The sequence below is a fragment of the Chlorocebus sabaeus genome, chromosome 6, assembly GCF_047675955.1.
Source record: "Chlorocebus sabaeus isolate Y175 chromosome 6, mChlSab1.0.hap1, whole genome shotgun sequence".
Taxonomy (NCBI): domain Eukaryota; kingdom Metazoa; phylum Chordata; class Mammalia; order Primates; family Cercopithecidae; genus Chlorocebus; species Chlorocebus sabaeus.
The window spans coordinates 11,213,641-11,234,153 of record NC_132909.1 but is presented as its reverse complement, the minus strand read 5'-3'; the positions used below and the strand labels follow the sequence as shown (position 1 = coordinate 11,234,153).

Genomic DNA, 20,513 nt, shown 5'->3' with positions numbered 1-20,513 from the left:
ACACTTGTAATCGCAACACTTTGGGAGGCCGAGGCGGGCGGATCACGAAGTCAGGAGTTTGAGACCAGCCTGACCAACATGGTGAAAGCCCATCTCTACTAAAAACACAAAAATTAGTCAGACATGGTGGCACGCCTATAATCCTGGCTACTCAGGAGACTGAGGCAGGAGAATCACTTGAACCCAGGAGGCGGAGGTTGCAGTGAGCCAAGAATGCGCCGCTGCACTCGAGCCTAGGTGACAGAGCGAGACTCCGTCTCAAAACTAAATAAATGTTTGATAATAAATGGAGGAAATGAGGCCACACAGGGCTTCGCAGGCCACAAGGAAGAGCCTGGGCTTTGTCCAACGGCCCCAGGAAGCCACCGAAGGCTTTTCAGCATCATCTGCTTGTGTGCGGAGGGCAGATGGAATAGAATGAGATGGAGACAGAGAACCAGGAAGGAGGCTGAGGGGACCCAGGCGGGACAGAAGGCGCAGGGATCATGGAGTGGGAAACGTGTCAAAGGAGGAAGAAGGGAGGAAGGACAAAGGAAGGAGGGAGGGAGGAAGGAGGGAGGAAAGAATGAATGACTTAGGTAGCCCATAAAACCAGGTGATGACATGGACACATGGGTGGGGGGACGGTGAGGACAGCATTTTATTTTATTTTTTTTTGAGATGGAGTCTTGCTCTGTTGCCCAGGCAGGAGTGCAGTGGTGCGATCTCAGCTCACTGCAGCGTCTGCCTCCCAGGTTCAAGCGATTCTCCTGCCTCAGCCTCCAAAGTAGCTGGGGTTATAGGCGCCCGCCACCACGCCCAGCTAGTTTTTGTATTTTTAGTAGAGACAGGGTTTCACCATGTTGGCCAGACTGATTTCGAACCCGTGATCTCAAGTGATCCTCCCGCCTCGGCCTCTGAAAGCTCTGGGATTACAGGCATGAGCCACCATGCCTGGCCAAGGACAGTATTTTAGATGGTGTGGTCTGAGCAAAATGGGAAGATGATAAGGAACCAGCCATGGAAAGTTCAAGGAAGACACTCCAGGGCAGGTAACAGCAGGAGTCCCGGTTTTATTACTCTAAGACAATAGGAGCCACTGGGGGGTTTTGAGGGTTTTAATAAAGACTCCCCTGGCTACTATGGGGGAAATGACAGAGGCTGAGGTCAGAAGCAAGGACCCTGCAAGGAGAAGGCTGCAACCATCCGGGTGGAAGACAGTGGCTGGGACATGGTGTGGGCACAGGAGGTGGTGACGAATACACACACATAATGCAATACATTAATTATAAAGGAATAGCGAGGCCGGGCGCAGTGGCTCACGCCTGTAATCCCAGCACTCTGGGAGGCCGAGGCGGGGGGCAGATCATGATGTCAAGAGATTGAGACCATCCTGGCCAACATGGTGAAATCCCGTCTCCGCTAAAAATACAAAAATTAGCTGGGCGAGGTGGCGTTCACCTGTAGTCCTAGCTACTTGGGAGGCTGAGGCAGGAGAATCGCTTGAACCCGGGAAGTGGAGGTTGCAGTGAGCCGAGATCACGCTACTGCACTCCAGCCGGGCGACAGAGTGAGACTCCGTCTCAAAAAATAAATAAATAATAAAAAAATAAAGGAATAGTGAGAACAGCCTTAGAATTACTGGGAGCTTAATATACCACGCCCTAAGCCGATTGCTTTAGTGGATTGGCTCTTTGAATTCTAGCACCAGCCCTGAGGTACTAGCATTTGAGGCATATTTACAGGTGAGAAGCGTGAGGCACTGAGAAGTAGGGAACCTGCCCGGGCCGCCCGCGCTGGAAAGTGGTGGGGCCAGAATCGGATGGGCATGGGCAGCTCTTGCTGATGAGCTGGAAGCAGGGAGGCTGGGGGTGGGCAGAGGGTGTGATTTGCAGGATCTGTCTGGAGTAACCGGGGGTAGGAGGAGGTGTGGGGAAGTTTGTGGGCACAGCGGGAAGTCCAGGGGAGCTGGAAGCCCGGAGGCTTACCTTATAGTATCTGTTAGTCGTGTTGTTCTGGAAAAGCGTGATGCACTTGCAGTCCAGGCGCCAATAGTGCCGCTTTCTCTGCAAAGATGTTGGAAGAGTCACGTGAACCGCCAGACTTTCCGGCCCAATCTCGGTCCCGTGGCGCTGCTTGGGGCTCCAGGTGCCTGGAGCACCACGTGCACGCCCTAACCCTAGCACCTACCCCCACGCCGTAGTCCCACCCCACCCACACGCCCTAACCCTAGCCCCGCTCCTAGCCTTAACCCTAGCCCAGCCCCCACGCCCTAACCCCAGACTCACCTCCACTTAGCCCTCTTCCTCCAGCCAAGCTCCTCCCCTAACTCTAGCCCCGCCCCTAACCTTGCCCTTAGCCCCGAGTCTTCCCTAACTCTTGCCCCTAGTCCCACCCTCATAACCCACGCTCCTACTTCAAGCCCCGCCTCCAGCATGGCCCAGCCCACTACTGGCCCGCCCGCGCCTAGCTTCAGCCCCACCCACCTAGCCCCGCCTACTCAAGCTGAGCCGCCCCTCTTCCAACCTTCACTCCCCGCACCGGGCCCCGCCCCGGCCACTCACCAGCGTGTCCTTGTTGCTGTAATGAACCACCCAACCCTCCCGCAGCGTGGTGCTGGATTTCCGCGTCGTGTGTCGCACTGATTGCACCACCCTCATTAGGGGAATGTACCCTAGGGAGCTGCGGAGGAAGAGGAAGGGGTGAGAAGTCACATGCAGAAAATGACCATGCTGCTTGGGGCCGCAGGGGGCATCTCTGGGAAACTAGGGAGTTGGGGACTGTTTTTGTTTGGTTGGTTTTTGTTTTGACAATTTCCCACCCCCAACACACACCTGGGAGTTGTCTTTTTTTTTTTTTTCTGTTTTTTTTTTTTGTGACGGAGTCTCGCTCTGTCGTCCAGGCTGGAGTGCAGAGGCCGGATTTCGGCTCACTGCAAGCTCCGCCTCCCGGGTTTACGCCATTCTCCTGCCTCAGCCTCCCAAGTAGCTGGGACTACAGGCGCCCGCCACCTCGCCCAGCTAGTTTTTTTGTATTTTTTAGTAGAGACGGGGTTTCACCATGTTAGCCAGGATGGTATCGATCTCCTGACCTCGTGATCTGCCCATCTCAGCCTCCCAAAGTGCGGGGATTACAGGCTTGAGCCACCGCGCCCGGCTTTTGTTTAAGAGTCTCGCTCTGTCACCCAGGCTGGAATGCAGTGGTGCGATCTCAGCTCACTGTAACCTTTGCCTTGGGTTCAAGCGATTCTCGTGCCTCAGCCTCCTGAGTGGCTGGGACAATCACGGTGACCATTACATGCGCACCACCACTCCTGGCTAATTTTTGTATTTTTAGTAGTGATGAGGTTTCGCCATGTTGGCCAGGCTGGTCTCGAACTCCTGGCCTGAAGAGATCCACCTGCCTCGGCCTCCTAAAGTGCTTACAGGTGCGAGCCACCACGCTGGCCCAGAAGGAGATTCTTGAGAGGGCTTCTGTAATAGGCCTTTCTGAAGTCAGGCTGCCTAGCAAATTAACTAACCTCTTTGTGCCTCAGTTTCTGCACCCAAACGGGATGCTATGAGGAGTGGAAACCTTTCTACGGAGCTTAGTAAAGTGCCTGGCATACAGAGGACCTCCAGTAAATGCTAATTGGTATTTAGTCCAGCGATTGTGGAGCCAGCTGTGTGACACTGGGTAAGTGATTCAACCTCTCTGGGCCTCACCTCCCTCATCTGTGCAGATGCTGTTAGTGCAGTAAGGAAGGTCTAGAGAGTGATTAAGTGACCTGCTGGGCGTGGTGGCTCATGCCTGTAATCCCAATACTTTGGGAGGCAGAAGTGGGGGGATCACTTGAGGTCAGGAGTTCGAGATTTGAGAGATTGACTTGCTCAACTCTGGAACCAACAATCTCTGGATCCCTGTGCTAGATCAGAACCCGGGTGGCCTTGGGCGCAGTGGCTCACGCCTGTAATCCCAGCACTTTGGGAGGCCGAGGCGGGCAGATCACGAGGTCAGCAGATCGAGACCATCCTGGCTAACATGGTGAAACCCCATCTCTACTAAAAATTAAAAAAATCAGCTGGGTGTGGTGGCGGGTGCCTGTAGTCCCAGCTAGTCGGGAGGGCGAGACAGGAGAATTGCTTGAACCTGGGAGGCGGAGGTTGCAGTGAGCCTAGATCCTGCCACTGCACTCCAGCTTGGGCAACAAAGCGAGGCTAGGTCTCAAAAAAAAAAAAACTCGGGTGGTCTTGACCACATCCCTTTGCCTGAGACTCAGTTTCCCCATCTGTGAAATAGGCTACCTCTCCCCACACCCGCCACCCCCAACCCCTCAAGGTCCAACTCTGACAGCGTATGATTGTGTTACTAGACATTCCCAGGAAAGACGTGGGAGAAAGGGAACCTGCGGCTTCAGGCTGCTTGGGTTGGGAGGCACCACAGGAAACACTGTCGTTACTGTGACCAGCTTACCCATCCCCTTTCTGTCCCACCCTCTTCCCCTCACCCCCCCTGCTGCAGCCACGTGGGTCTCTGCTGTCCCTGGAACACGGGTGGCTCTACCCAAGGGCCTTTGCACCTGCTGTTGCCTCTGCCTGGAAGCCTCTTCCCCCAGAGCCCCACAAGGCTCCTTCCCTCCCCTCCCTTCAACTGCCACTTCCTCAGCGAGGTCTCCTTGAATGCCCCTAAGATAGCATGTCCCCCATTCTCCATCTCCTCTTGTTTTTATCACCATCACCAATACCTGATGCTGTGGATGCATTTATTAGCTGTCTCCCCACTGAGACTGTCAGCTCCAGAAGAGCAGACTTTTACCTCTTTTGTTCATAGCTGTGTGCTTGGAGTCAGAACACGGCAGGTGCCCATTAAATATTTTCCGGTGCACCTGTGAGGGTGCCCGCTTACCCCTGCCCCAGGTTTATCACCCTGTGGGGTAGATACCTCATCGCCCCAGGAGGAAACCGTGGCACACAGGGAAGCATCTAGCAAGTGAAGTGGTAGAGCTGGGATCTGGGCTGACTCTCAGCCTCCAGCGCCTGTGTGAACTGTGCTGCGCCAGCTTTCTCAAGAAACATTCATGCCACACCCAGATAGGAAGTGCCTGATCTGAGCCAGCCCTGTCCTAGGCACCTGGGAGGGCAGAAAATATCCTTGCCCTCATGCACCTGAGCTCACATTCCAGTGGAATTGAATAAGTGTGAACTCTGTATATAGTTTCAAAATGTGTAATCCCAGCACTTTGGGAGGCTGAGGTGGGAGGATTGCTTGAGCCCAGAAGTTCAAGACCACCCTGGGCAACATAGCAAGACCCCTATCCCTAAAAAAAAAAAAAAAAAAAAAAAAAAAAATAGAATAATATAGGTCGAGCGTGGTGGTTCACGCCTGTAATCCCAGCAACTTTGGGAGGCCAAGACAGATGGATCACCTGAGGTCAGGAGTTCAAGACCAGCCTGACCAACATGGCAAAACCCCGTCTACAAAAAATTAGCCAGGCATGGTGGTGGGTGCCTGTAGTCCCATCTACTCCAGAGGCTGAGGCAGGAGAATCACTTGAACCCAGGAGGCGGAGGTTTCATTGAACTGAAATTGTGTCACTGTACTCCAGCCTGGGCAACAAGAGTGAAACTCTTGTCTAAAAAAAAAAAAAAAAAAAAAAAATTAGCCAGATAGCATTGCGTCCCTGTAGTCCCAGATACTCAGGAGGCCAAGGCAGGAGGATCATCTGAGCCCAGGAGTTTGAGGTTACAGTGAGTCACAATCACACCACTGCACTCCAGTGGGCAACAAAGCAAGACCCTTTGGGAGGCTGAGGCGGGTGGATCACTTGAGCTCAGGAGTCAGGAGTTCAAGACCAGCCTGGGCAACATAGGGTAGACCCTGTCTCTGCAGAAATACAAAAATTACCTGGGTATGGTGGATGAGCCTGTGGTCCCAGCTACTTGGGAGGCTAAGGTAGCAGGGTCGCTTGAGCCCAGGTGATTGAGGCTGCAGTGAGTCAAGACTGCACCACTGCACCAGCCTGGGTGACAGACTGAGACCCTGTCTCAAAACAAAAAATTATTTTTAAAAAGCTGTAGTGCTTTAAAAGGTTTGCCTCAGGAACTGGGAAAATTTACAAATACAAGGTGATGTCAGCCCACTGTAGATAAAAAGATATGGAGGTTCACTGTGCAGGAGGGTCTTCCCCCAGGGTTGCTTGGAGGGTTCCGTGCGTACCTCTGGGCCTTGCCTCCCTCGCCTTCCTCCTCCTCACTGGCGTGGAGTGCATTCTCCGAGTGGGAGCCAGGGATGACACCGGAGTCCTCTGACTCATCCATGAGGGCGCTCTTGTCAGCTTCGCTGAAATCAGTGGCCTCCTCCATCGGCACATCTGTGGGGACGGAGGCGTCAGAGGGGCCTCCACCCAGCCCTGCCCCTTCCCCCCTTTCTCCCCAGCGTCCCCCCAGCCTCTCACCTCCATTGATAAGAGCCTCCCCCAGGCAGTCATTAGGGACACGGGTGGCGCAGCGTTTGTGACAGTTAAACTTGCAGTCTGGTAGGACAGGGAACAAGGGGACAGGTGAGAAGGGGAAGAGAGGTTACCTGGAAGGCTTGAACCTTGACCCTAAGCCCCAGGCTCAAAAGAGTCTCTTCTTGCTGCCTGGGTAAGAACACTGGCTGCCGCCGCCCTGGTCATTTTCCCACTTTCAGCCACAGTTTGCCCAACTCTCGGGGGGTCTTGATTAAGTGGGAGGGGTAGACTCAAAATCCCGATGACTGCCGGGTGCGGTGGCTCCTGCCTGTAATCTCTGTACTTTGGGAGGCCAGGGAGAACAGATAATTTGAGGTCAGGAGTTCAAGACCAGCCTGCCCTACATGGTGAAACCTCATCTCTACTAAAAATACAAAAATTAGCTGGGCATGGGACTACAGGTGCCCACCACCAAGCCTAGCTAATTTTTGTGTGTTTTTAGTAGAGATGGGGTTTCGCCATGTTGGTCAAGCTGGTTTCGAACTCCTGACCTCAGGTGATCCACCCACCTTGGCTTCCTAAAGTGCTAGGATTACAGGTGTGAGCCACCGCGCCCAACTTGTGTGTGTGTGTGTGTGTGTATGTGTGTGTTATTGGTTCTAATGTGCTGTGACTCTAGACTCTGAACACCCTAGGGCTGGGTTCCTCAACCCGTGACACTAACATAGTGCCCAGGATAACTCCTTGTTTTAGGGCACTTGCTCTGTGCATTGTAGGATGTTTAGCTGCATCTCTGACTTCTACCTACTGGACGCCAGTAGCACTAGCCCAGTGTACCAAACAAAACTATCTCCAACCCTTGTGAAACATCCCCTAGGAGCGAAACTGCCCCTGGACGAGAACCATTGCTGTAGAGTTCAGTGTTTCCACGGTTCTAGGGACACTATACATCAAAGATTCTAGAGTTTACTAAAAACCTATTTTATGAAGGTTCTATGATTCTGTTTTTTTTTGTTTTTTGTTTTTTTTTTGAGAAATAGTCTGGCTCTGTCTCTAGTCTCTCCCAGACTAGAGTGTACAGTGGCGCAGTCTTGGCTCACTGCAACCTCTGCCTCCCAGGCTCAAGCAATCTTCCCACCTCAGCCTCCTGAGTAGCTGAAACTACAGGCACGTACTACCATGCCCGGCTAATTTTTTGTATTTTTTGTAGAGATGGGGTCTTTCCATATTGTACAAGCTGGTCTTGAACTCCTAGGCTCAGGCGATCCACCCACCTCAGTCTCCCAAAGTGCTGGGATTACAGGTGTGAGCCACTGCCCCCGACCTGATGCCATATTTCTAAGGCTTCAGAGTTTGATGTCCAAGTTTCTAGAGCTCTAGACATCTATGATTTGACACTTCTAAGACTCTTTAATGTCCAAGATTTTAGGGTGTTATATATCCCAACTCTAAAATTTGACAGTTCTAGAGTTCTACAATTCTAGGCTTCTCTGCCTCCCGAGTCTGCAGATTCCAAGGTTCTAGGATTCTATACCTACAAGATTCTAGAATTTGATGTTTCCGTGCTTCTTTAGCTCTAGAATTCGATTGTTCTAATAAATTCTTGAATTGGATGTTTCTAAGTTTATATGGATCTAGACCTCTGAGGTTCTAGAACTTTTTTTTTCTTTTTTTGAGACAAGTTCTTGCTTTGTCACCCAGGCTGGAATGCAGTGACACAATCACAGCTCACTGCAGCCTCAATCTCCTGGGCTCCATTAAATCCTCCCTCCTCAGAGTCCCAAGTAGCTGGGACCACAGATGCATGCTGCCACGCCTAGCTAGTTTTTAATTTATTTGTAGAGACAGGGTTTCGCCATGTTGCCTAGGCTGGTCTTAAACTCCTAGGCTTAAGTGATCCACCTACCTTGACCTCCCAAAGTGCTGAGATTACATGCATGAACCACCATGCCTGGCTGGATTCTAGAATTTGATCGTTCAAAGTTCTGGGAGTCTAGAATTTCCAGGATTCTAGCTTACGATGGTTTCAAGTTTATACGATTCTGGACGTCTAAGACTCTCAAATTTGATGTACCTATGTTTCTATTACCTTCAAATCCCATGGTTCCAAAATTCTCATGTTCTGAGAATCTATAACTTGGGAGATCTAAGATGTGTAATCTAAAGTTCTGTTGTTATTTTAGCTGAATTCTATCATTCGGAATTTTTGAATGCTATGGTTCTGATTCTAGAATTCTCAGGTTCTACAGTTTTAGAATTCCATGCTAAACGCTTTATGAATCTAGGATTCCAGGGTTCTAAAGACTGAGGTTCAGCTGGGCATGGTGGCTCATACCTGTAATCCCAGCGCTTTGGGAGGCCGAGGTAGGAGGATTGCTTAAGCCCAGGAGTTCAAGACCAGCCTGGACAATATAGTGATACCTTATCTCTACAAATGATTTAAAAATTAGCTGGGTGTCGTGGCACCACCTGTAGTCCTAGCTACTCAGGAGGCTGAGGCAGGAGGATCACTTGAACCCAGGAGGTTGAGGCTGCAGTGAGCCATGATTGCACCATTACACTCCAGCCTGGGTGACAGAGTGACACTCTGTCTCCAAAAAAAAAACAACACACACACACACACAAAACTGAGGTTCTAGGATTCTAGAATTCCAAAAGTCCCAGAACTCTAGGATTTAGGGCTCTCCCCTTCTGAGGCCCTGGGCTCCCAAGGCTCAGAATACCTGTGCTGAGATCCTTGTGTCCTGCCACAAGACCAGGTTGGGACAGGGAGGAAGCTCTGACCCTGTCTGTCCTCCCCGACGGGCCCAGCTAACCTTTGCATTGCAGGCCCTGCCGGAAGAGGCCCTTGAGGAGTTTCTTGCAAGCTTGGCAAACGGTGGGCCGTGTGTAGCTGTGGATGAGGAAGGTGTGCGGCACCTTGACCTTGGAGAGCAGCATCTTGTCCAACTCAATGGGGCGGCCCGTGTAGGATGAGGCAGAAGAGGAGGAAGAGGATGACGGGGGACGGCGAGGCAGGAGTTCGGTGGTGCTACGGCTCTGTCGTTGGGAAGAACGAAAGGGACACATCAGTGCATTGGCCCCATGCCTGGGCCCCGTCACCCGCCTAGCTACCAATCCGTCCCATCCCCCATCTCCTCACCAGCTCATCAGCCGTGCAGGGCAGGGACTCGGAGGTGCCGAGGCGCACCGAGTGGCCGCTGGCCAGAGACGTGGATGACAGGCGCCGTTTGCGGGCCCCACTACAGTTGTTGGGGATGCTGAAGGCACAGCGCTTGTGGTAGTTCAGCCCGCAGCCTGCAGGGGGCGCCAGAGAGTAAGTAAGAGACATGGCCTCTGCCCCTCCTAGGTCTCTTCTTGAGAACTCTGCCCTTTCCACCCAATCTCCCACCTGGTCCTGTCCCCTCACCCCCAGCACGATATCCTCCAAAAGGTACTACCCGTAAGTGTATCAGCCCCCGCCCCAGGCCCGCCCCTCCTCAGAGCTCCGCCCCAAGTTCCAGCTTGTAGCCCCACCATCACCCCATCTATCCCCCAGACCCTGAACACACCCACACCCCTTTTCTCACTCCAACAAGGGACACCTCAAAGGTCCCCGCCAAAGCTCCATCCCTAGTTTCAGCTTGTAGCCCTGCCATCACCCCATCTGTCCCCCAGACCTTGAACACACCCCACATCCAAAATTTTCCCACTCCAACAACGGATACCTCAAAGCTTCCCTCCAAAGCTCCGCCCCTAGTTCCAGCCTGTAGCCCCAACATCACCCGGTCTGTCCCGCAGGGCCTGAACACGCCTCGCACCCCACCTTTCCCCACTGCAACAAGGGATGCCTCAAAAGTCCCCTCCAAAGCTCGGACCCAGCCCCAATTCTCTGTGGTAAGCACCTCCTTTTAGTCCTCCCCAAAACGCCTGTCCAACTCCCTAGAGACACCTGTTCCCCCTTCTAGCCCTGACCTTCCTTTTTCTGAGGCCCCTTTGGTTCCCCTTCTTTCCCCAGCCCCAACTTTCCCAGAGAAACTGCCTCTCCTCACCCCCACCCCTAAGGTCACTATCACTCCCTCCAGGTCTGCTCACCCCCCATACCCCACTTTCTCTTTTCTGTAGACCTGGAATCCAGGCAATCCCTAAGTAGTGTGATTAAATCTTAGTAGTGCGGACCAGGCATGGTGGCTCACGCCTGTAATCCCAGCACTTTGGGAGGCCAAGGCAGGCGGATCACTTGAGGTCAGGAGTTCGAGACCATACTGGCCAACATGGCAAAACCCCATCTCTACTAAAAATACAAAACTTAGCCGGGTGTGGTGGCACACACCTATAATCCCAGCTACTCCGGAGGCTGAGGCAGGAGAATCACTTGAACCCAGGAGGCGGAGGTTGTAGTGAGCTGAGATCATGCCACTGCACTCCAGCCTGGGCAATAGAGTGAGACTCAGTCTCAAAAAGAAGAGTTATCAGTTGTACTCAAGTTCATTGTACCATACTAGGCAGAAGTATGACTTGTTATTGTCTTTATTTTATTTTGTAGAGACAGGATCTCTATGTACCCCAGGCTGGAGCACAATGGCACAATAATAGCTCCCTGCAGCCTTCAACTCCTGGGCTCAAGCAATCCTCCTGACTCAGCCTCCTGCGTAGCTGGCACCACAGACATACGATACCATGCCCAGATAATTTTTTTTTTTTACAGATGGGGTCTCGCTATGTTGCCCAGGCTGGTCTTGAACTCCTGGGCTCAAGTGATCCTCCCACCTCAGCCTCCCAAAGCGTTGGGATTACAGGTGTGAGCCACTGTGCCCTGCCTATTTTATCTTTTAAAATCTTCATCCATGGAGAAATCAGCTCAAGTCCCCGTTCCCCACCGGAAACGTGTATGCGTGCTCTAATACATCTCCAGTGATTCCAAACGATTCCAGGATCGCTTTCTATTCTGGAGTGAAGAATGTTCCTCCAGCCTTTGGGAGCCCTTCTGGTAGCCGCCTGCTCCAGGCTTTCCAGTTCCACACCTCCTCATTGTAGGCACTGTCTTGGCTGCATGTTGTAATCGCGGAGGCAAGCTTGGAGAACGGTGTTGGCCCTGCAAGAAGAGCTTCAGCAGGGCAAATGGTCTGCATACGGGAACCATTTCCCAGTGTTGGCCTTGAATCACTCATATGCTTTCCAGAATTTCAGAATCTTATCTATAACTCCCAGAATGAGTCCCAGGATAGAGCTAAACTCCTGTCGGAATGGAGTCATTTGGGGTTCTCTTGCCACCACAGGAACTGGGACCATCATCTGTGATGCTGGGTCAGTGAGGTCCGTGCTGAGAACCCATTAGGTCTTGATGACACCAGGGCTGTACCATGACGAAGACTGCATATGCTGAGACCTCAAGAGTTGGATATGGTATGTGGACGATGGCAATATTTGTAAGAGCTTTGAATGCAGAGTCAGTTTCTGCAGGCCTAGAGTCCTTAAATAATACAAATATATTTGGGACTGCATGATGATCTGGAACACAGGATGTTGGAGAAACGATTTCTTTTTTTTGTTTTTTTGTTTTTGTTTTTTTTTGAGACGGAGTCTCACCCTGTCGCCCAGGCTGGAGTGCAATGTATGATCTCAGCTCACTGCAACCTCTGCCTCCCAGGTTCAAATGATTCTCCTGCCTCAGCCTCCCGAGTATCTGGGATTACAGGCGCCTGCCACCACACCCAGCTAATTTTTGTATTTTTAGTAGAGACAGGGTTTCACCATGTTGGCCAGGCTGGTCTCTAACTCCTGACCTCATGATCTGCCCGCCTTGGCCTCCTAAAGTGCTGGGATTACAGGCGTGAGCCACCGCGCCCAGCCCAGAATCTGGATTTCTGTACAAGCGTGGCACCCATGGAGCTAGAGATACTGTCTCAGACCTAATACCCAATGGAACATCCAAAAACATGCCTCTAATCTCAGGGCATATTGTATAAAAATGGAGGCACATGGGGCCCAGCGCAGTGGTTCATGCCTGTAATCCCAGCACTTGGGGAGGCTGAGGTGAGTGGAATACTTGAGACCAGCCTGGCCAACATGGTGAAATCCCGCCTCTACTAAAAATACAAAAATTAGCCAGGAGTGGTGGCGTGCACCTGTAATCCCAGCTATTTGGGAGGCCAAGGCAGGAGAATTGCTTGAACCCGGGAGGCAGAGATTGCAGTGAGCCAAGGCCACGCTGCTGAACTCCATCCTGGGTGACGGAGCAAGACTCTGTCTCAAAAAAAAAAAATGGAGCCACAGGGTCTCATCACAGAATGGATGGTCCTCACCTGTCATCTGTCCTCATGACGAATGCAGGTACATGGCCTTCATCTGTAGGCAGAGCCCTGATTTCAACATTCTCAGAAGCATGAATAACAGGGACAGAGGACCTATAGATCTTGACACTTGGGCTGAACCTTGAGATTCTTGGCTTAAAGAACTGTATGTTTTGGCCAGGTGCAGTGGCTCACGCCTGTAATCCCAGCACTTTGGGAGGGTGAGGAGGTGGATCATTTGAGGTCAGGAGTTCAAGACCAGCCTGGCCAACGTGGTGAAACCTGTCTCTACTAGAAATACAAAAATTAGCCGAGCGGTAGTGGTGCATGCCTGTAATCCCAGCTACTCGGGAGGCTGAGGCAGGAGAATCACTTGAGCCTGGGAAGCGGAGGTTGCGGTGAGCTGAGATCCCACCACTGCACTCCAGCCTGGGTGATAGAGTGAGACACTGTCTCAAAAGAAAAATCAAAACAAAACACTATGTTTTTAAACTATGATTTAAGGAGATATGTATGGCTCCTGTTATGGATTAAATGTCCATGTCTTCCCCAAAATTCATATGTTGAAACCCTAACCTCCAATGCAACTATATTTGGAGATGGTGCCTTTATGGAGGTAATTAAGGTTAATTGAGGCTGAAAGTATGGTTGTAATCCAACCAGACTGGGTGACCTTTTTTTTTTTTTTTCCTGAGACAGAATCGTGTTCCATCACCCAGGCTGGAGTGCAGTGGCGTGAACACGGCTCACCGCAGCCTCAACCTCCTGGGCCCAGCTGATCCTCCCACCTCAGCCTCTTGAGTAGCTAGGACTAGAGGTATGCACCACCATGCCTGGCCAATTTGTTGTATTTTTTAGAGACAGGGTTTCACCGTGTTGCCCATGCTGGTCTCGAACTCCTGGACTTAAGCCACACAGGGTGGTATTTTGTTATGGCAGCCCTGACAAACTAAGACAGGTGCCACGTTGATAAGAGGTGGACCCCTGATGGTCATGTTTATGTGTCAGCTTGGCTAGGCGAGATTCAGTTATTCAGACACTAATCTAGATGTTGCCATGAAGGTTTGTTTTTGTTTGTTTGTTTGTTTTTTGAGTCAGAATCTCGCTCTGTTGCCAGGCTGGAGTGCAGTGGCAAGATCTTGGCCCACTGTAACCTCTGTCTCCTGGATTCAAGTGATTCTCCTAACTCAGCCTCCCACTACAGGCACATGCCACCCTATCTGCTAATTTTTGTATTTTTAGTAAAGATGGGGTTTCACCATGTTGGCCAGGATGGTCTCGATCTCTTGACATGATCTGCCCGCCTTAGCCTCCAAAGTGCTGGGTTTATAGGTGTGAGCCACCGCGCCCAGCCAAGGTTTGTTTTTTCTGTTCACCCTCTCAACCCAGCTTTTCCCCGACTCCAGGAAGAACTGGGAAGAGAAAGCTCCATGGAGGTATTTTCTTTTCCTTTTTTTTTTTGACAGAATTTCGCTCTTGTTGCCCACGCTGTGATGGTGCGATCTCGGCTCACTGCAACTTCTGCCTCCTGGGTTCAAGAGATTCTCCTGACTCAGCCTCCCGAGTAGCTGGAATTACAGGCGTCCACCACCACGCTGGGTAATTTTTTGTATTTTTAGTAGAGACGGGGTTTCACCATGTTGGCCAGGCTGGTCTCGAACTCCTGACCTCAGGTGATCCACCCGCCTCGGCCTCCCCGAGTGCTGGGATTACAGCTGTGAGCCACTGCGCCCAGCCCAATGGAGGTATTTTCTGGGTGTGATGAAAATCCATAATCAGTTGACTGTAAGTGGGAGAGGTAATCCTGCTTGTTCTAGGTAGGTCTGATTCAATCAGCTGAATGTTTTAAAAAGCAGATCAGAGACTTCTTGGATGAAGAAATTCCACCTGTGGACATCAGCTTCGCCTTGTGCCTAAGAGTTCCTGCCTGCCCTTCTTGATAGGATGAATTTTTTGTTTCTTTTTTTGTTTTTTTGTTTTTGTTTTTGTTTTCAGACAGAGTCTTGCTCTGTCACCAGGCTGGAGTGCAGTGGCACGATCTCGGCTCACTGCAACCTCCGCCTCTCGGGTTCAAGCAATTCTCCTGCCTCAGCCTCCGGAGTAGTTGGGACTACAGGAGCCCGCCACCACGCCTGGTTAGTTTTTTGTATTTTTAGTAGAGATGGGGTTTCACCATGTTAGCCAGGATGGTTTCAATCTCCTGACCTTGTGATCCGTCCTCCTCAGCCTCCCAAAGCGCTGGGATTACAGGCTTGAGCCACTGTATCCGGTCTTTTTCCTTTTTTTGCACCAGGGTCTCACTCTGTCACCCAGGCTGGTGTGCAGGGGTGCAATCAGGGCTCACTACAGCCTCGAGCTCCCAGGCTCAAGTGATCCTCCTGCCTCAGCCTCCCAAGTGGCTGGGACCACAGGTGTCTGTCACCATGCTTGGTTAATTATTTTTTGTACAGGCAGAGTCTTGCTATGTTGCCCAGGCTGGTCTTGAACTCCTGGCCTCAGGTGATCCACCCACCTTGGCCTCCCAAAGTGCTGGGATTACTGGCCTGCCCCACTGTGCCCAGTTGGATTTGAGTTGCCTAGCTACCACACACAATTCTGTAAGCTGATTCCTTGCATATAAATATCTTAATATATATCTCCTACTGGATCTGTTTCTCTGCTTGATCCCTGACTGATACAGGCTCCACCCTCTTCCCCAGTCACCCTTCTGCTCCCCTGGGCTCTGTTCTTAGGCTCCTACTTGTCCCTCTCAGCTCCACCTCCTAGGCTCCGCCCCTAGACCTGAGCCCCGGCCCAGCCCCACCCCTCCTTCCCCAAGCTCTGCTTCTGGGCCCATCCTTCTTGCCATTATTACTTCCTAGGCTGCGCCCCCAGCTCTGAGCCCCGCTTCTTCTCCCCACGCGGTCCCCGCGCCAGGACCATTAGGCTCCGCCCCCGGTGCAGAGCCCCGCCCCAGGCCCCACCCCCAACCCCTTGGCTCTCACCATCGCACTTGAGGCCCTGGCGCACTAGGCCGAAGAGCATCTCCCCGCAGTGATCACAGAAGGCAGGTGCCCGGTAGGAGTGCACCGTGAGGGCGTGCGGGCGGATCTGGAAGTCCTCGAAGGTGGCTGAGGCTGTAGGCGGAAAATAAGGGTGGATACTTGAGGCGGGATAGGCCGAAGCTTTTCCAGACCCCACCTTCCCTGATTTCTCACAGTCCTCCCAGCCGCAAGGTTTGATCTTTCCTTCCTTCATTCATTTGCTCTCATACTACATTCTGCCTGGCTTCAAATCCCAGCGCCACCCCTGAACAAAACACATATATCCCTATGCCCCGGGCAGGGACAGATCGGGAATTGGGGAGTTTTTAATGGGCAGGGAGCTTCAGTTTTGCAAGATGATAACAGTTCTGGAGACTGGCTGCACAACAGTGTGCATGAACTTCAAATTACTGAACTGTACGCTTAAAGGTGCTTAATATGTGGGGTTTTTTTGTTTTTGTTTGTTTGTTTGAGACAGAGTTTCGCTCTGTCACCCAGGCTGGAGTACAGTATCGCGATCTCGGCTCACCAAAACATCCGCCGCCCGGTTCAAGCAATTCTCCTGCCTCAGCCTCCCAAGTAGCTGGGATTACAGGCATGCGCCACCACGCCTGGCTAATTTTTGTATTTTTAGTAGAGACGGAGTTTCACCATGTTGGCCAGGATGGTCTCAAACTCCCGACCTCAGGTGATCTGCCCGCCTCGGTCTCTCAAAGTGTTGGGATTACAGGCGTGAGCCACCGCACCCGGTCTAAAATAGTAATTTTTATTTTATGTATATTTTACCAAATTAAAATTTTAATTAAAAATACCACCACCAACAACAAAAAAACATGGATAGGCTGTGTGTGGTGGCTCACATCTGTAATCCCGGCACTTTGGGAGGCCCAGGTGGGCGGATCACTACAGGTCAGGAGTTCGAGACCAGCCTGAACAACATGATGAAACCCCATCTCTACTAAAAATACAAAAATTAGCCGAGCCTGTAATCCCAGCTACTCAGGAGGCTGAGGCAGGAGAATCGCTTAACCTGGGAGGCAGAGGTTGCAGTGAGTCAAGATCATGCCACTGCACTCCAGCCTAGGCAACAGAGCAAGATTCTTGTCTTAAAAAAAAAAAAAAAAAAAAAAAAAAAAAGCCCAGTGTGGTGGTACATGACTGTAATGCCTGTAGTCCAGCCACCTCGGGAGGCTGAGGCAGGACGATTGCTTCAGTCTGGGAGGTAGAGGCTGCAGTGAGTGGTCATCATGCCACTGCATTCCAGCCTGGGTGACAGAGCAAGACCCTACCTCAAAACAAAATAACATGCCGGGAGTGGTGGCTCACACCTGTAATCCCAGCACTTTGGGAGGCCAAGGTGGGCAGATCACTTGAGATCAGGAGTTTGAGACCAGCCTGGCCAACAAGGTGAAATCCCATCTCTACTGAAAATACAAAAATTAGCCACGTGTGGTAGCAGGTGCCTGTAATCACAGCTACTTGGGAGTCTGAGGCAGGAGAATCGCTTGAACCCAGGAGGCAGAGGTTGCAGCAAGCTGAGTTTGTGCCACTGCACTCCAGCCTGGGTGACAGAGGGAGATTTCAGCTAAAAAAACAAAAAATAAATAAAAATAACAAAAACAAAACAAAACTCAGGTTTAGGGGAGAGACAAGGATGAAGATAAAAATTCAAGTGAGGCCAGCTTATGATATGAAAGAGTACTTAAAGCCTGGACGAGGTCACTAAAGGTGTAAATCCAGACTTCTGTCATTCATTCATTGAGCCGGTTTCACTGAGCACTGCAGGAGCCGCAGGGAGGACAGCCATGAGAGGCAGCTGCCCCCCACCCTCAAGAGGGACCAAGGGCCATAGACTGGTCCAAAGTGCTGAGAGCATGCTCATCTATACGACTGGAATAGTGAGTGAGTGAACTGGCTTCTGGCTGTGTCTGAGAAAATCACCTGGGTGGAGTGGGGGGCGCTTTTAAAAATACTGATGGGCAGATCCTATCTCACTTTGCAGAGATTCTGATTTAATTTAGCATTTTTGTGGGAAGAGCCATGGACATCATAACTTTTTTTTTTTCTTTTTCTACTTTTTTTCTTTTTTAGAGACAGGGTCTCTCTCTGTTGCCCAGGCTGGAATGCAGTGACATGATCGTAGCTAACTGCAGCCTCAAAATCCTAGGCTCAAGAAATCCTCCCACCTCAGCCTCCCAAGTAGCTGGGACTATAGACGTGTGCTACCTTGCCCGGCTAACTTTTTTTTTTTTTTTTTTTAAGAGACGGGGTCTCCTTATGTTGCCCAGGCTGGTCTCAAACTCCTGGGCTCCAGCCAGCGATCTTCCCACCTCAACCTCCCAAACTGCTGGGATTACAGGTGTTAGCCATTGCAACTGGCCCATTTTTTACCTTTATATTAAAGTATAGCACAGTCAGTTACAGATCGAACTCCTTCTCCTCTTTTCCCCCTTCTCACTACTGCATTGACTAGTCTTATAAATAAATAAGTATAATATATGTTCAGGAAAGTGCACAGCTCAATGAATTTTCAAACTGTACAAACCGTGTCACTAGCATCCTAATCCATAAATGAAAGTTTAGACCAGTCCCTAAAAAGCCCCTTCGTGGCCCCACTCTGTAACCATCTTCCCAAAGCCCCCAGCTCTCCCTTTGTTTTTTTTTAGAGGGAGAGAGACGAGGAGAGATGGAGTCTCACTATGTTGCCCAGGCTGATCTCGAACTCCTGGGTTCAAGCGATCCCCCCAGCTCCAGCTCAGCCTCCCAAAGTGCTGGGATCACAGACGTGAGCCACTGCGTCCGCCCGGCCTCTCCTGACTTCCAACTCCCGCTACCCTCTCCTCCCCCAGATGCCCCGCCCCGCCCAAGGCCCCGCCCCCAGGCCGGCCACCACCTCTCACCCGACAGCACCACCTCCACCAGGTCGCCCTCCTGGATGTCTCCGGCCGAGCGCACCAGCTGCAGGAGGTTGGCCGACGTGGGGTCATGTTTGAAAAGCAGGATCTTGTCGTAAAGGCCGTAGAAGCCACACTCAGGGAACTGAGGGGTGGGAGAGGGATGTGGCGACGGAAAAGCTCAGAGCCGCTTTCAGCAGCGGGCGGACTGTGACCCTCCCAGGGCAGGGCCGGCTGTTTCCCCCGGAAACGCAGAGACCCCGCAGGCCCTCGCTTCCTGCCTGCCCCCTCCCAACCCCAGCGCGAGCCGGGCAGGATGCCAGCGCCCCAAGTGTGCGGGGAGGGGGCGCCGGCGTGGGTTTGGTGGTTAGAAGGGGGAGCTGGGGTGGGAGGGAGAGTGGCTCCGGGAGCGTGGACACCTCGAATTTTCCGGAACCTGGCGGAGGTGGGAGGGGATGCTGAATGAACACCCCCTCCCCTGTGCCCCCTCCCCAGGCTCACACACCCGCCCCCCAGCTTCCTTCCTGGATCTGTCTATTGTTGTCCCAGTTACCTGGCTCGAGGCCTAGCACTGGGGTGGGGCGAGCTGGAAGGAGGACTTTTCGGGGCTCCTGGGAAAGTGGGAGGGCGGGGCTCTAGGACTCGAGGGGGCTGGAGATAAGGGGGGCGCCTCCTACCCGATGCTCAAAGGACCCAGGTGTCTGGGTCCTCAGCTTGGGGGGCCTGGGGGCAGGAAATGAAACCGGGTAGAACAGAAAGTGAAACTGCCCGGGTGGGGCCTCGGGAAGGAAGGTACGGGGCCCTAACACACCTGGACCTGGCAGAAAAATAACACTGGGGTGAAGCCTGAGCGGGGCAGGCTGGGGACTTGAGCACTGGACAAAGAAGTTCACCCAAGGGACAATCTGCCCCTGTACCCCCACTGCATCAGCTTCCCATGAAATGGGCTGAGTTGGGGTGGGGAGCTGGACCTGCTGGATTTGGGCATTTGGTGGGCAAAACCTCTATCAGTTCTCACTGCTAAGAGAGAGTCCACAGAAGACCAGGACTGTCTTGGCCCTGACCCCTTGGGAAGTTTTTCTCCAAGCTTAAGTTTCCTTGTCTGTAGAATGGGGGAGCTGGCTCAGTTCCCCACATTTCTCTGACGCCCAAAGGATTCATTTCCAGGAGTCTGAAAAGATTCTGGAATTTGGATATTTTGGGACTCCAACATGCTCACATTATAGAATTCTACATTCTAGATTCCAACCTGGTATCACTATACATTTTAGGATTTCAATAACCTAAACAAGCGGTAATCTAATATTTTAATATTCTAGGAGTCTGACAAGCTAGGATTGTGGTGTTTGGATTCTTTAGCATTCAAGGACCTCATCCATCAGCATTCCAAAATTCTAACATTTTAACTTTCTAGGATTCAACAATCTAGGAATCTCATATTCCAACATTTGAATGTTTTACTATTTCACAAACCTAGAATTCTAATATTTTGAACACTAACATGGGGGCAATTTAATTGCCTAGGATGCATAGTCCAACAATTTATGATTCTAATATTCTAACATTTCTACAGTCCAGTACTCCAACACAGAAGCCCACTGTTCTTTTAACATTTTACGATTTAGACGTGGAGTTCCACCTGGTTTCCTCTTGCCATAACACCCAGCTGCCCACCCTGGGGACCCTGGTGTCCACAATTAAGAGTGGCTAAGAGGACTGTGACTAGGAAAGGGAATAGGGTCCCCAGGGTCTCTAGGGGTGCCTGCCCCTCCACACATATCTCAGGCTTAGGGCAAGGCACAATTGGGCTCTAAGACCTCACTTGCCCCTGGCAGCTAACTCAAGCACCTGCACCCACACATGTCACCGGATCACCATGGCCAGCCCGGGTTCAATTTCTCCTGTTTCCACCAAA

General features: G+C 51.6%; 1 protein-coding gene across 2 annotated transcripts in view; it reads right to left on the bottom strand.

The window, feature by feature from the left end:
• PRKD2 (protein kinase D2) overlaps positions 1 to 20,513 on the bottom strand; it is a 42,913-nt gene that overhangs the window by 21,067 nt on the left and 1,333 nt on the right. For both annotated transcript variants that reach the window (XM_007997306.3, XM_007997307.3), the window contains exons 3-10: positions 18,605 to 18,743; positions 15,666 to 15,797; positions 9,552 to 9,706; positions 9,226 to 9,448; positions 6,413 to 6,490; positions 6,175 to 6,328; positions 2,544 to 2,661; positions 1,968 to 2,045 (exon numbers count right to left, since the gene is read on the bottom strand). In XM_007997306.3, the coding sequence (XP_007995497.1) occupies positions 1,968 to 2,045; positions 2,544 to 2,661; positions 6,175 to 6,328; positions 6,413 to 6,490; positions 9,226 to 9,448; positions 9,552 to 9,706; positions 15,666 to 15,797; positions 18,605 to 18,743 (1,077 nt within the window). The remainder of the gene's footprint in view (positions 1 to 1,967; positions 2,046 to 2,543; positions 2,662 to 6,174; positions 6,329 to 6,412; positions 6,491 to 9,225; positions 9,449 to 9,551; positions 9,707 to 15,665; positions 15,798 to 18,604; positions 18,744 to 20,513) is intronic.